Source organism: Mus musculus, chromosome 1, assembly GCF_000001635.26.
Source record: "Mus musculus strain C57BL/6J chromosome 1, GRCm38.p6 C57BL/6J".
Lineage (NCBI taxonomy): Eukaryota > Metazoa > Chordata > Mammalia > Rodentia > Muridae > Mus > Mus musculus.
The window spans coordinates 168,208,384-168,225,319 of NC_000067.6; the positions used below are offsets into that span (position 1 = coordinate 168,208,384).

The 16,936-nt window shown below is 46.1% G+C and overlaps 1 protein-coding gene across 6 annotated transcripts in view; it reads right to left on the reverse strand.

The window, feature by feature from the left end:
- The window catches only part of Pbx1 (pre B cell leukemia homeobox 1), a 313,002-nt gene that overhangs the window by 89,020 nt on the left and 207,046 nt on the right, over positions 1 to 16,936 (reverse strand). For all 6 annotated transcript variants that reach the window (NM_008783.3, XM_006496700.3, NM_001291509.1 and 3 more), the window contains exon 3: positions 968 to 1,212. In NM_008783.3, the coding sequence (NP_032809.1) occupies positions 968 to 1,212 (245 nt within the window). The remainder of the gene's footprint in view (positions 1 to 967; positions 1,213 to 16,936) is intronic.

Genomic DNA, 16,936 nt, shown 5'->3' on the forward strand with positions numbered 1-16,936 from the left:
CTAATTCAAGGAAAAGACATTCTTATAGAACCCGAGTTCATCTTCGAATTCAGCGGTGACGATGAATATATCTGTCGGTTAAATAAATGGAGAAGAGCTGGGTGTTAAAGGACTCCCGATAGAGCACTACTGGTCACGATGGCTGGAGAAATGGCACTGATATAGAAGCCCAAGTGTATGGGGAAAGGTGGGGCTTTCCCTAACAGGGGTAGCTCTGTTACAATATGGCATCTCATTTTTTTTTTTACGCTGCTTTGTGTCTTAAAGCAATTCTATTATTTCCAGAGGACTTATGACCCTTCATAACTCTACAGTTTTCTATCAAATACCTGCTCCTTTGGAGTATTGTAAGCAGGTTTAGGACATTATCAGAAGAATGCTAGGCCTGGACTTGAGGATGGTGTGGCCCTAGAATATCTCCTTGAGAATGGTGTGGCCCTAGAGTATCTCTTGAGATGACCTGTTATCTTTGTGGAGAACTGTACATCATACCACATATCCCAGCATGGAAAGGTCAGGTTCAAGTGTCCCATGGAATTCTCTGAGCAACAGAAGAATACTGCTCTTTAACTAAACAGCGAGCAGCAGCCGAGGAAAGCCAGCAATGCCTGCAATCAGGTTGCAACTCTGACAATGGTCTGTGTGCTCTAGGGAGAGCCCAAATGCATTCTACATTCTACAAATGTTCTAGAGTCCTCAGCACAGCATATTCCTTACATTGACTATTCACATTTCTTATAGTCATCATTTACAATGTTATGTTTTTTAGTATCTTGCCCCATGTAAGGCCTAGGCTTTCAATAGTTGAGGCCAGGGTCTTGAAGGGACTCATGACTCTAAGCAGATAAGCCCGGACCTATGGGGAAGGCCCAAACAACTCAAGTCCTCAGGCTGGGAGGGTGTGGTTTGTGCTGCCCTTCCTTGGCCAATGGCCACCATGATGCCCAGTCTGTAGGGGTGAGGTTACCTGCTCATACTTCTCCAGCTCTGTGTGGTAGATTTGTCTGATCTGTGAGAGTTTGGCTCTGTAGTCGGAATGCTCCACTGAGTTGTCTGAACCTGCACCCCCAGAAGCTGCCGCTGCCGCCGCCGCCGCTGCCGAGCCTCCGCCCTTCTCAGGCCCCGCCACCCCTTCTGCTAGCAGCATGTTGTCCAGTCGCATGAGCTGGGGGTCTGTGGGCTCCTCTTCTTGGGCTCCCCGAATACTCAAAACTACAGAGAAAGACAAAGGGGAAAAACATTAGCAGCAGCAACTCAGGAGAATCATTTACCAAACACAAAATACAAGAACCCAACTGCGTCTCTCAATCAAGCCAGCTTCCAGATCAAGTGTCATCTGGCATGTGGAGAACAGAGGACAGGCAGGCCACCAACTGAGAGGATGGGAATATGGAAGGAGACACCTGCTTTGCTCGAAAGAAACTACTTATATGAAGTACCCAGAATAGGAGAACAGTGGGCTGGGACCAGGAGAAGGGCATGGGGAGTTAGTGTGTCATGCGTGGTGTTTCTCTTGGGGAAGATGTAAGGTGTGGGTCACACCTATAATCTCAGGACTTAGTGAATCTAGGAGGGTCAGGAGTTCAAGGTCATCACTGTGTCCATGTGTTGGTACATGTGTGTGAGTGTGTGTATGTGTTTGCTCACAAGAATGTGTGTTATATGCCAGCCTGGGCCATCTGAGGCCTTGTCTCTACCCATCTACCATCTCCTAAAGAGATGGATGACGGTAACAGTCATACAACCATGTACATTTAGTTAATGCCACTAACCTGCACACTACAAAATCAACAAAATTCTCATTATATGTGTTTTACTACAAGCAATGTTAGACTACAAACATTAATTATAAGAGAATGTGATTTTTTTTTCACTTTAATCTTCAAACTGCCAGGCTTCAAACAAAAAAGCATTTCTTTATTTCTTCCTTTAGGTTTCTGTTTGTGGCTTTTACTCTGTTAACTTTCTTTGTAATATTGAATTAACTTGTATTGTCATTTCCAAAAAAACTTCAGCAAGGTAAACCCAGTCCATGGAATTAAATCTTGAGAGCTTTTCCCTGAACTAGCTGAAAGAATAGTCTAGAAAAATACAAAGACAAAATGACCCCAGTGAAGGGATGCGCTGGTTTCAAATCCAAGCTCCATCCATCTAGGCTAAGCGCTCTGTTCTGTGCAGAGCAAGGGCGTGGTCTTTGTGCAGAGCAAGGGCGTGGTCTTTGTGCAGAGCAAGGGTGTGGTCTTTGTGCAGAGCAAGGGTGTGGTGTTTGTGCAGAGCAAGGGTGTGGTCTTTGTAAGAAGATGTTTTGCTAGATTCACCAAACCCTGGGTTCTGGTTGAAAAGAGTTTCAGATCAAAACCAGGGTACTTTTTAGCGAAGCATCACAACTTTGTGGGTGGGGGTGACTTGAACTGAAAGAAATAAAGTGATTATGCAGACCAGCTAACAAGAAAGATGCTTCTGTCCCCCTTGCACACAACCTGCCTTACGATAAACAAACCACTCAGCTAAATCCAGTTATGTCATCAGCCACCAAGTTTTTGTTGAAAGAGAACAAGAAGAACATTTTCAATGTTGGAAATCACAAACAAACAACAAAAAAGGAGAGAATTCTGAGAACAGAAGAGGAGGGAAGGACAATGATGGAAGAGATGGGATCTAGATCCTAGTGGATGAACAAGAACTTTGAGAGTCAAGACCTGTTGAGGGTACCAAGAGAACGGACCAGAGCTAACTGCCTCCTAGGCAGCCCTCCCTACTCCAGGGGCTGTGATGGGGAAGATAGGGATGAGCCCAACATAAGAGGACGTGGAGATAAGGCCAAACCTTCTCAGGTAATGCCAGTATCACTGCTGGCTGTGCCCATATGCTCCTGGCTCCCAACAGATAGCATCTTTGTCACTTCATTCTGAAGGAAACTCTAGTTCCTGGTCCAGAAGAAAAACTACATCGTGGCTTTCTTCCAACACAGGAGGAATGTCAAAAGTTGGCAGCAAAGGTTATCAAGGGTACTGCTTGATGAAGATAGAAAGGAAAGAAGGAAGGGAAGACGTAGACAAGAAAAGAAAGCTATCTACACACACACCATGACACCTCGGTAGCTATTAGATTTTCCCTTTCACACCAAAGTTTTTCCACGTACAAATTGAGTTGATACAGTGGGGATAACTATAAGGTGAAGTAATTGTGCTGATGTACTTGGAGGATCCCCCTCAATGAAATCTTATTTTGGTAGGCTCAGAACTTTCTATAGAAACAGCCCTTGGAGTGACTATGAACAACAGAGCCATGCTCTTCTGTATGATGCACATTTTTACTGAGATCTACAAAATCCTCTGACAAACTCAACACCAACAAAGGCTCCTTACGATAGGGACTAGATGGGAACACTACTTCCTGCATGACCTACATGCCAGGCTCTGAAGACACTGAGCATCTAACCTTCCACACATTGGGTCTCTAAATCTGGCTGTCATCACATCCAAGGTAGGTAGGTATGAAGGTATCACTTGTAGGGTTTATAGGTGTGACTCTTTGCTTGGTGAATTTTAATCACTTTATCAAAAAGATATTTATGAGCCCTTCACAAATTTTAAAAAAGAAATTACCTCTGAGCTATTAGAAATACGTTGTTTTAGATTGATTATTTAAGATGATCAATCTAATACCATTCTGAGGTGATATTTGAATCCTCATTCATTCATTTGTTCATTCAACAAGGTCTTACTATACACATCCATGCTGGCCTCAAGCTCATAAAACCCCTACTTGGCCTCTACTGTATGCTAGGATTATAAATATATGTCTCACTATACCAGTCTCTAAATCCAGTCTTCTGACTCAGAGAGCCAATGTACTTTCTTTAGAAGAAACCAAATCAAACTCCCTGGGATTAAAAAAAAAATCCCATGATGCTTAATAAGACAGTAATGCGACCAAAGATGTCTCCTGGTGACTCTGCAGCCTATGGTCCTTGCACATGGCCCGCCACTAAGGCATGATGATAGATATCCATCATCCTTTCTCATCCACGACAGCACATTCAAAAAGAACATGTTACCCATCAGTAGGCGGCTGCCCGCCCAGGCAATGCCTGCCCAAAGCAATGTCAGGTATTCCTCTCCTCCGACAGAGCAGGTGCCAAAGATGGCCTCCTAAACTCCCAGATGCAGCAAAAGCAATTGTGAGGAAGAAGAAAGATAGACTGACTGGTACTCAGGCAAGTGACCATGAACAGGTTCATACTGCTGGTTCCCATATGGCTGATATTTCTTTCTTTCTACCTCTCTGGGTTTCAGTCAGGCCTGTGCCTCGGTGCTTTTAAACAACCAAGTTCCTCTTTATCAACTCTCCTCAACCTAATGAAGAGTGTGCTTATCCTTGATTTTTTTTTTTTTGATATTTTCAATAAGGCAGGGAACTCCCTCAGGGTGCTGCAGGAGCAATGCAGAGGACAGTAGTGGCCTATTGTATAACAGTCCTTGCCTACCCAGACTGCAAGTTTCCACGGACAGTGCATTGGGATGCACTGATTCCTGGGTGGGTAAAGATTTACCCAGGTAGAAGTGGGGTGGGCAACAATAAAGGAGCTTAATTTTTACATGGTAAATGCTCTAATTGAATACTCATTCAGAGGAGATTGGGTTTGCCAAGACTCATCACAATTGCTTTACAGACATGTAAAGAAAGGTTCTACCAGAGATTTGAAAATAAGAGAATGAAAAGAAGAAGAAGAAGAAGAAGAAGAAGAAGAAGAAGAAGAAGAAGAAGAAGAAGAAGAAGAAGAAGAAGAAGAAGAAGAAACCCAGAAGAACCGTCCTCCGTCCACACACACATTGCACCATTTCAATTATACTCTACTCATGAAAGTAAACTACACTGGACAATGTGCAAGAAGTAGGCACAAATAGGGGAGCACTTTGTTGTGCTATAGTACATAGGAGGTGATTGCTCTGATGGTCTTGGGGTGCACGTGTGTGTTTGAAAAAGGCAGAGAATCTTGCAGGTCTGTATTTCTTCCCAGGACAAGATTTCAAGATACTAGTACAACAACAACAACAACAAAACAAACAAACTGAGGTATTTGGATTCACTGACCCGGAAATTGTTCAGCTAGTCAGTTAAAAAAAAAATGCCGCCAGCTTTAAAGAAATAAGCGATACGGCTAACAGAAGTGACACTTCCTATTTATGGCTTGAAGTCAGTACTCTGGTGAGCTGGATACAAAATGCTTATTTAAAAGCTCCTTTTTATCTCTCTAGCACCATGCAAGACTCAAATGAACCTTTCACTGGGACACCAGAGATGTTAACACTCGTCCTCCAAGATCCAATTTCAACCAGCCGAGCTGTTACCTAATCCTGCAGCCATCACATATGATCAGGTTCCCGCCTCCCTGATGGGTGCCCAGCACCCCCTCCCTCCTTCCTTTCCCTCTCCTGCCCAACAGCTTTCCCTGAAACTGAGCTTTAAGAGTCCCCTTGCCTGTGCATGCTGGTCATACAGGGTCCCAACAGCCCCACTGGCTGTACATAACACCAAGATATTTATCCTTGTTAGCTAATAATTCTTAAAGGGGTTTCCTACTCACAAATCACTGCCTCCCATTCCAATCACGACAGAGACCAGTCACGACAGGTAAGTGATTTATACAGAGGTTGTCACAGCCTTCAGAAAACACCTGAAGTCACATCAGCTGCTATCACTTGCCCTAGGGTTAATCCGGTGCTAAAACTCCAGCGATAAGGAGACTGTCACAGCCTGATTGGAGCAGCCCTCACAACTGGCCTCCTGCTGTTCATTCTTTATTTATTTTCTTCACACAAGGAGAAAAACAAACCAAACCCAAAGGCACATTCAAGAGAGCCAGTGGGAGGTCTGTGCAAAGGATTGTTTTGTCCTTGGCTGAGCAACACAGCTCCAGAGTCGCTCCTGGCTGATGCCCACTAGAGGGCACTCTCTCCCCACCGAGGACTTGTTTAAAGAAGGGTCCCATAGCTACCAACATCTCCATGGAGCTGGGGAATTGGGATCTACTCCGATTTGAGATTCCCAAATGTGGGCAGACAGGGAGGAGGGCATATTAGCAGAAGGCATTGTTTCAGGCTATGGAGTGAAGCTTGAGACTCGCTCAGCTGAGCAAGATAAAGAGATGGTTGGAGAAGGGACATAAGACTTAGGGAAGGCTTGAGGAAGTCTCTTCATGGTTTCAAGGTACCAAGGCAGAAGAAGGTGCCAAGCCCAAGCCAGGCAGAGCTCTGAAGCCAGTGGAGAAAGAAGTAACCTGCCCTTGTACTTCTAGAAAGTGAAACCATTCATCCGCTGGGACCCTTTGTGCACATTGAATTGTGTCACCTGATGACAGAAAGCACACGCTCTGCTAGCACACTTACAGATTATAAAGGTACAGAAACTTGGCTAAAACAAGGCAGGCTCCTGCCACCAAGATCGAGAGCTCCTGGAAGCCAGTGGTGACATGGTGATCTCCCATGATCTCCCGGATCATGTATTATGCACCTCTTCGGGTCTTTTCAGCGCTCTTGTGCACAGCAGCCAAGTAGGATGTAGAACTATGGCGTCTTAGGCATCTGTGTCCTGCCACAGCTGGTTCCTGACACGTGCCCCACCCTCCGGTTGTAAGTTGTACAGAGAGAACACGTTTGCTCTCCCGTCTCTTCCAGTGCCCATTTCCCAAAACTCAGATCTGCCTTTCATATGTGGCCATTCTAAACAAGCAATGCTATGCTGACATTAAGGCAATGGCTCTCTGTGTGAGGGAGAGTCACCCAAGCACAGGACTGGTATCTGTGAAGGGTTCCCCCGAGGCCTAAGAGTACACCAAACTGCTTTAAGCTTTGTAGAACACCTCCCCCCTTCCCAACCCCTTACTCCTCCACCCCGACCTTTCAGGTTCTGTCATTTCCTTACAGGCATAACCATCCACAAACCGGTGGACACTTCTCCAGCTGGAAAATGACTGTGCTATGAACTGATTCTTCTAAACAGTGTCGGGACCCACATCTTCCATTCCTTAGTAGCCTGAAGCTTGGGGTTGTACTTATAGGCGCTCTTCCCCCGAAGTGCTCAAGCCTCTTCCGTCTTTGATGGAAAAGCTGTCTGGGTGAGTTATTTTAAAGAGTCGTCTATCAAGTAAATGGAAATGATTAACCATTTGATTCCCCCAGTTTCACAATCCAGCATTACAGGCAGCTGCCAGACAACGGTTGATGGATAGGCTCCAGAGAGCCCAGTACTGACGGAACTCAGACCTTAGAGGACCAAGCGGGAATCTTCCTGGCTGCTGGCCTAGAATGGCCTCTTCAGAGGGTTCCAGTGCACAGAATCTATAAATCTGGGACTCACTCTGATACTCAGTATTGTCCCCTTAGAATCACACAGGGCTTCGTTCAGGGTCAAAAGCCTCCTAAAGTGATACCACTTGGTGTGAAGACAAGATATCTTTCAATCCTTCCAATATTTTTCTTGGCTTATTAGCAATCAGGTATGCATAAACAGCATATGATATCAGAAAGGGACTTGTAAACTTCCTTCCAGCAACGAGACAGTAAGATCTTTAAGGATTTCAGTGCAAGCATCTTTATGGAGTGTTTCTTAAGGTATCAAGGCCGCACTGATTTTTCAAAGGGCGCTCTAGCCAGGACCTGGAAAGTGCAGTCATTTCTTCCCACTTGGCTCAGAGCCACAGCACGTGGAGCTGTGGGTGAAGTTTCTAAGGCAGGGGATGACAACAAAAACACAGGACACTCTTGGGATGGTTTTACTATTTTGAGCATTTCTGTTTAGGGATTTTTCTTTAGAGACACAGCAAGTTCTTCTTTTCTCTGGGCTAGCTTTCGGCCCTTCTGGTCACAGGGCTTGTACTTCTCAGGGGATGTGCGGGCATGGATGGATCCTATTCACACGTTCCCTGCTTGGCACACCGAGTCTCCCCGGGCCAGCTGGCAGAGAGAAAGTGAATGCACTGGGCAACAGGCGCCTGCATTTCTGGATGGGTGCCGGCTGTCTGAGTGACGGACTTATAGATCTTAATAGCTAAAGCTTGTATGGCGGCTCGGGAAACCCCCTTTGTCCCAAGAAAAGCTGCAGAAGTCGGGGGGTTGGGGCATGACTTCATACTGCCTCTGCCTTCAGATCCATGTATTTAAGACATCTGAGGAAAGGGAATGAGGCCCGGGAGAGGGCCAGGGTAGGGTGTGTAAGGCCTGGACTGCACATGGGAACTCATGACGTGGGAAAGCATCCCTACTTAGTTATACATAAGAAGCATGGGAAGTGTGGAGCCAGTGGCTGGAGGATACTGCACACCCCATGGAGAGGAAGGCTTCTTTCTACAACAGCACCTTCTACACCAGCTCACTACTGAAAGCAGGAGGGGTTTCTTGATGGTCTCTTGCCTTAAACTGAAAAGGTTTTGTGGATTAAAGTCTCCATAAGATGCCCAGAGCATTGCCTGGTTCTTGCTAGGGCATGATACGTTTCTCAACCCCACCACCAAGTTCTAACAGCCAAGAGAACAGACGTGTACATTCGGGCTTCTCTTCCCTCAGGTCTATAACACGGCATGAGGAACCATGAGAAAGTACACTGAGATAGAAGGGGGATATCTCCATGCTAACCCACATTATAGACTCTCACTGTGTGACTTTGCCTCTTAGTTTCATTTTCCTCATCAACAAATAAGTAGTGATAATATTAATTTGCCACCATTCTGATTATAAATAAAATAACGTTATTATTGTTATTTATGATGATGATGGTGATGACAGTTTTTTTTTTCTTTTGAGACAGAGTCCCTCTACATAGCCCTGGCTGTCCTGGAACTCACTCTGTAGACCAGGAGGACCTTGAACTCACCTCTTCCCAGAATTAAGGACATATTATCACCTGGTCCAACACATGATTATTATTTACTAAAGTATAATCCAGTGTTTGGTACATGGAGGGTTCCTCTGAGGCTCAGACCTGTTATTACATCACTCCTAAGGTGAAGGCTGGAAGATCATAACTTCAATATCACCCTCAGCTACAAAGCAAGTAGGAGGCTCCCCTGCACTGCGTGAGACACTGCCTTCAGGAGGCTGGTATGCTGGTAAAGAACTAGAAATGATCGTCTTAAGAGTCTGGTGTCTGGTTCGTGTATGTTACAAATCTGTAACAACGAAAGAACCAGCATAAGCCAGTGAGTGCGCTACATACAAAGGCACGGATACACACATATAACTACATACACATACAACTCGTGTGCTTCTGAGCAAGGCCTGGTCAGTGATGACATCATATCCCACAAACCACTCATTCTTCAGTGCATCAAATACATTCCAATGAAGCATCTGGGTTTTCTCCCCCTTCCTGTCGTTTAGGCTCCTGTGTTACTATTCTCCTAAGCACTGTAAGGTCCCCACTGCTTTAAAAATCTTATGTGTTATTAACCTGAGGAGGAGGAGGAGAGGGCCACCTTGAGTATCGCTCTTTGGGTGCCACCCATCAGTTTTTCTTTTGAGATGGCTTCTCTGTTGCCTTCAGACTTGCAGACTGGTCTAAACTGGCCGCAGGAGCTGCCACAGGTATCTAGCCACCCATCTCCTCCTCCCGACGAGGCCTAGGTTTTGTGTGTCTGCTTTTTACATACACTCTCCATATGGTTTTCTCCCAGAGCCAGGAAGCATCTGTGTCCTCCCAGCCAGCCAGGGCTCACACTGGATGCCTCCGCCACGCCCAAAGGCTGGGAGACCCTCGGGAACCATTCAACTCGGAAGTAACCTCACCTTATGTCAGACAAGCTAGCCTGGAAGTCTCCCCTTTAGTGGTTGCTTTCAAAGTTCCATTAAAAATACATAAATTCTAGTTAGAAGAGAGCAAAGACTCTATTCATATGCCGAGGTTTAGGAAAGCAGGCTTCAGCTTTAAATTTGGGTAAGATTCGGCCCTCCTCTGCTAGGGCATGGAGGAACTCAATATTTAAAACATTAAAACCAGCTGCTATTGCTGGGGATGTGGCACGTGCAGTCTCACCTTATGGATGTCAATGCTTAGGATAACAAATATCCGCCTGGAGCCAAGGAAACTTTCCTGACCATATTCACAAACTAAAGAGTAGCAGGGATATTTTTTTCTCCAACATTTTTTGTTGTTGTTGTTTGTTTGTTTGTTTTGTTTTTGTTTTTTCGAGACAGGGTTTCTCTATATAGCCCTGGTTGTCCTGGAACTCACTCTGTAGACCAGGCTGGCCTCTCCGCAATTTTCTTAACGGGGTCATCATTACTAAGTTGCTCACTTGCTTGTTTTGTGGGGCTAGAAGTTGTACCTAGAGCCCCCTGCATGCTAAGTAAGCACTCTACAAGTTATCTATCTCCCAGCCCAAAAGTTTGTGTATCAATACAATCTGTGTATCAATTGCCTACTTTGTAGAAGACAACACACATGCTGTGGTATTTCCTCACTTGCTCGAGTAGTGCCCCACCCCCCCACCCCCTCCAGCAAGACGAAAATGTAAACCTCGGAAGGTAGCAGCCATGAGGAGGTGAGAAGAGCAAGGACAGACAGACAGACAAGGGCTTGGTGTCAGGATCTGGACACAGGTGCTGCTCTCTAGCTGCCCTCATCCCATCTGCCCTTGGCCTGTATACTTCTACCTGTCTCTGCCTGTCCATCAGACCTGTGACCTCACTGAGTAAGAGAACAGAAGCCAAAGTGCAGGAAAGAAACGAAGAGCACATTTTTGCTTGTAGAGAGCAAAGAGAAAGGACTTCTTGGGACCAATGACAACCATTATCACTTCAATCCCCACCGAGGGCATCCTTTGTAAATGTGCATGCCAACCACATTAACATGCATGGGGATGTGTGACTGTGACGATAGGACCTGGACAAGAGACCACCTTGAAACGGACCAGACGGAAGGTCACAGTACGGCCTGATCTGCCTGGCACACGGATGCAGGTAAGGCCTGCTCTGCTTGTTTCAACTTTGGCAACTTGATTTTTCCCCAGTGTCTGGAAGAAGGCGACTTTGTAGCTCTCCCTCCAGCTCATACACCACATGACAGAGCCCCAACCAATGAGAGGTAAAAGGAAGGAGGGGTGGGACTCTTTGGGAACTCCCTGAAAAGGGAAAACACCCTTCTTGTGGCATTGTCCTTTCCTTCTGGTGACTGCACCCTAGCAGTCTCCTCACACCAGTAGATGGACCCGGCACTATAAGACGCACGGAGGAGGCTACATAGAAGAGACATAGTAGGGGTTGGACTTGGAGATCAGCTCGGGCTCTCTCGCCTCTGGAGAATAAGAAAATAATAAAGCTGCGTTTTGTTTAAGCCACACTTTGGAATTTTCCAGAGCTTTGTTTACTTTTGGCAGCTTAATTAATTCAAGCTGATACAAACTGTTAAGAGGATAGGACTCTAGAAAGCAGAGCGATTTCATGGTGGTTAGGGAGTTACAGAAGATTAGGACGAGGCGGATTTTAGGGGCAGATCACAGCAAAAGCCAAGCCTTGACAGGAGTTTCTCCTAAACAGACAGAGGGGGCTGGGCCACTAGGGGGCCTCTCCTGGATTCCCCCAAAGCCATTGGCGGAGGTTGAAGAAGCCAGATATCTTGGTGAGTGGGCCTGGGAAGCAGATTTTACCTGGGTAGTGTACTAAGTGGTCTAAAAGAGTCATTGGCCTTGACCAGGGATGCAGGGGCTGGGAGAGGAGGCAGTGCACACAAACCTGCTAAGCGTGCCTTGCTCCCACCAAGATGAAGATGTGATCCCACCATGCTCAATGGAAAGTTAAACTCAACTGACCAAAGAGCTAGAGGCAAACAGAAGAGATGTAGCAATGGGAGGAGAAGTTCTAACATCATTTTAGACCAAGAGCTAGAAACCTATCTACAAGTATACAGCTGATGCTTCCCAACCCAACAGTCAAATAAGGGTTGGAGCCAAGGCTGCCTGCATAAGGGGTCAGGTGCAGAGGGCTGGGAGGGAGGCCCCAGGCTGCTCTACTTACAGAAGGAGGAGGAGCTACCATTCGTTATGACATCCACACATTGTCCCAGCTAAGCACACTGGGTTTGTGCACATACACATTAACTTTCTGTTTTCTAAAGCAGCACAGCATATACCTGTCATGCCAAGACAATCATCTCAAGAAGACAGTGGCTACAGCCCTTAACCTATCTCAAAAGCCACCTGCTCCCCAAACTTCACTGCCTACAAGTCACTATGCTACCTCACCATCCATATGAAGGAGACAGAACAGAGCAGCACAGAGACAAACAGGAGGCTTTTTCTGCGTCTCAGAACTTCCCAGCATTCTACAGAAACCCCCAGTCACTGAGGATCAAAGATCAGCTAGGAACACTGTAAGCTGACTGTCTGGAATCTCATCACGACACACAGGTACACACAGACACATAGGTACACACACACACACACACACACACACACACACACACACACACACTCGAGCTGAGGAATCCTGGTGGTGTTGGTGGATGGAATGTGGTCATGGCATTAGGAAACGGGAGCTCTAGGTTGCAAGGCATGCCTGTCACATTCCCTTGTTTAGTCTCTACTTAAAAGAGACAAACATCTCATAGAGACCAAGAGAGCTGGCTTCCTGCCTTTAGAAGAGAGTGGTGATTCGGTCTCAGTAGGCTATCCATCGGCTGTCTTTCTTATTCCAGAACCTGTACCTTTCCCTGGGGACTCAGCCCACTGTGATAGCATTGTCTTCCTGGGCTCTCCTCCACATGCCTCTCCCTCTCCTCCCAACACAGCTAAGTGTCTGACTCATGAACACAAGGACACCTGCTGGCCAAGTGGGTGGCACTTATCCTGAAGGCGCGCACAGGCATTTACGCTCTATCCTGAACAGGCCTTCTCAAACGCCGCCGATTCTGGTTTCCAGGGGACATTTTAAAGGAGAAGTAGATTTCAAGCAAATGATTGCAACTTATCGAAAATAATGTGCTACTTAGCGTCTGCAGCAGACATCCTGGCAGGCAGCGAGGGGAAGCAGCGCCGCAGCAGATGGGCGTGATTAGGCTCCGATTTTCAGATGGCTTTTCTGTTGTTGCTGCCTCTGCTTGTTTTTGCACACTTGTGACATCGGAAACTCAGGGAGAGCTCCCAGTCCTTCCCTCTGCGCCCTGAGATACAGCTCCCTCCCTCCACACTCACACTAGAAGCACCCACCCTGAGGGGAGGTACAGTGGCATCACGATCATCATTGAAGTGTGTTTGTATCTTCAGACTCTGGCTAAAATACATCAGTGGCTGGCAGAGAGACGGGCGAGGCGCTAGCTTTGTTCCCCTTTAAAGATTCACCTCGCTGAGACTGGGCCTTAATTACTTCCGTTCCTACCATATTTCCCCCCAAAGAAGTGTCTTGTTTTCTCATTCACCTAGTGAGCCAACATCTCCCCAAACATATAATAAGAGTGGCTTCAAAAGTTCCAGAGCTTTTCCATTAGACCCCACCCCAGCCTGGCTTAGGGATGGCACTTTATGAGCCTCTCTGGACTGGAAGAGAGCCAAGCCAATAGCAAGCTGTCCCTGTTTACATACACACACACACACACACACACACACACTCTCTCACATGATATATATATGCTTTTTTGATAGGTTTATGTGTGTGTTTGGGGCGTGTGTTTTGGGTGTGTGTGTGTGTGTATGGTATACATGTGTGTACCTGCATGGAGAAATGCAGACAACTGGCTCTATCCCTCTCTGTCTTATTCATTTAAGAACCTGGAACCAGCCTCACAGCCATCAAGGTACAGCTGTCCTCCTGATGCCATCTATATAACCTTGTGGGTACAGAGATGTGCAGTCACACCTCAGTTTTCATGTCCATACTGGGAATGTGAACTCAAGCTCTTGTGCTTAAGCAGGAAGTCCCCTATAGATCTGGGAGAAGACGTCACTGTAGCCAGGAAACTTGGGCAGGGGAGTGAGTTTTCTGGTTTGAAACACAGACTGCCATTTCAGAAGACAAATTCGCTTCTGTTTCTACATTGCTGCTTGGTGATGCAGCTAGTACTGGGCCATGCCCATTATGTCTAGAGTCAGCCTCCCAGATCAGCTAAAATTTCTGCTTTGGGACAAGGCCTGAGGTAAAGTAGGCTGGCATCAAACTCACTATGCAGAGGAAAGATGGTAAACTCCTAATTCTCCTGCCTCCGTCCCCCATCCCGCAAGGGCAGAGATTACAGGGTGCACACCACCATATCCACCTCCAGATGGGATTTTCTCAGCTTGATCAAGATGCTCCCGGGGCAGGGGTCTATGCTGTCTTTTACAGAAATTCTTTCTGTTCTTCCTAAAGTAGCCTACACCAGTAAAGCTGCTAACATTTCCAGTTTCAAAATTGCCCCTTTTCTGTCCTAAGAGAAGCAGAGAACTCACAGAATACCTTGCACACCACACTCCCAAAAGTTATGGCGAGGCCACCGGTTCTTTCGAAAGGTGAATTTGAATTTGCGTTCAATGCCAGGAGACAGAGAGATGGAATGCTGCTCTTCTTGGTAAAGGACGGTGGTGACCAGCTGGTACTACCCCTTGGTTTTTGGGTCAGCATCACCCACTGTGATGATCTTCCAGTTCCTGGCTCTCTTTCCACTTTGCAAACCAGAACTTCGTCACCACCTCTCTGCCAAGATGACCCATGAGCCCTCAGAAATAGTACAGAGAAAGGAACCTTGAAGGCTCCAAGGAAAGAAACACCTAGCCCTTGTGTAGGGATCTTACAATGCTTGTAGGCACACACACATATATATATATTCCTCCCTACGGAGAAGTTAAAATGTTATGAACCACCTCATCTTTAACAGTGACCTCTAAATGGGTACCCAAGCCACGGGCAACATTAGAAAATAAACCAGCTAGCTTGAGATTCCTTAAGAATTCACACAGAGTATGTGACTCTTCCTCCTGTTCCAGTCAGAATCCCAAGAAATTGAGATGCAGAGACAGACCTAGAAACAACTACTTTAGGCAATGAATAGCAAGCTCTGGTTTTTAAACTTGGGATCACCATCACATGTGGCAGAGCAGAGAGTTGCCCAGAAGTTAAGATGCAGGGATGCAAGAAAAATCCGAGATAGACAATGGTGCATAGAAAACAAGAAGCAGGTATTTCTTTAACTCTTTCCTTTCTGCAGGCCACCCCTATGGTCCTGTGTTTGGCCGGCCTCTAGGTCCAGAAGCCTGAGGTAGGCGCAGGTGTCCTGTGACTCACTACTCAGTTTGGCTCCCTGAATTGAAGCCCTGCTGTTGATCTCATGACTCTTACAGGGATCCCTGGGACTGTTTCAGAGATGCTAAAGTAAATATCAAAGAATGGTTTCCCCACATTTTTTTTTCTGATTGCTAAGCATTTTCTCCATTGATGTGGAGAATAAAAGATGCCTACTATCTGAGGTTTGCAGACCTCCTTCTCCTCTCTCCTTCCTTCCCTCACTTCCCAAATACACACAGTGCACTCGGAGTGTACATAAATATAAGACCACAGATGTAACACAGCTGTCCAGTCAAGTCTTAAACAATAGCCCAGATGTCAAAGCTACATACAGCTCACGTACAAACGGACAGACAAGGTGAGCTCGTGGACTCATTAATTCGTCACAATGAAAGAAGGGATGCTTGATCCTTATATGTTAAAGACTGTCCCGTGCTCAAATTGGGCTTAAAATTTTGTAGTCACTTCTATGGCTTTGTTTTGGTGCATAAAATTCACTGTGGTTCCTTTCGGGTGTTTCTTCCAACTACAAATTAATTTAAGTTTACAAAGGAGAAGAAACCCCTATGGGTAGGATTCATCCATTTGAAGAGTATGCTGATTTAGAAGAAACCATGATTTCCCTAGAAATCAAAGATCAAAGTTAGAGAGAGGAAAGCGGACTGGGGGGTGGGGGGAGGTTCTCAGGGAAGGGAGGGAGATACAATAATTCACAGAATGTTTCTGCATCAAGAAGCATGACCGGGTCACATGTCCCAGTATTGAGGACAGAGCACCACACTGTGTCCCTTCTGCATCATGACTGCTTCTGCAGGGGTGACCGTGCCCTTTACACCCAAGCCACAGCCAGGTTCTTGGGGACTGGCATTCCCTGCCTTCCAGAAAGAAAGCTGGGAACGGAAGACAGGAGAGGGCCCAGCTTAGGTGAACTGTGGTGTGCCCAATGTAGGCAATTTATAGCAATTTGCTCACGGGCCTCTTCTTTTATGAAATACATTTAATTTGTTTACCCATTAAACTAAGAAAAAAAAATCACCTTTGGAGGTAGGTTGGTTGCTAAGTTGGTAGAGTGCTTGCCTTATTAGCATTAAGATCCTAGTTCAATTCTTAAGGATCCACATTAGGAGGAGGAGGGTAGAGCCAGGCATGATGGCACATTCTTGTTATCTTAGTCCTGGGAAGGTAGGTAGAGACAGATGAGACCCTAGAGGTTTTCTGGCTGGTGAGCCTAGCCTGACAGTTAAAGAGCCTGACTTAAAAACAACAACAATGACAACAACAACAACAACAACCACCACCACCAAGGTGAAGACAGTAGAGAGAGGAAGGGAACGTTCCTGAGGAATGACATCCAAGATGGTGCTTCGGCCTCCACATGCATGTGTGTTACATACATGCACACAAATCATTCCCTGGGTGAGTACTTTATCCTAGACAGATACTGAGGGCCCACAAATGCAAAGACAAAAGAAAGGAATTCCTGGGCTGGTGAGATGGCTCAGTGGGTAAAAGCACTGACTGCTCTTCCAAAGGTCCCGAGTTTCAAATCCCAGCAACCACCTGGTAGCTCACAACCATCCGTAATGAGGTCTGGTGTCCTCTTCTGGAATATCTGAAAACAGCTACAGTGTACTTACATACAATAATAAATAAATCCAAAAATAAATAAATAAATAAAGGTATTCCTG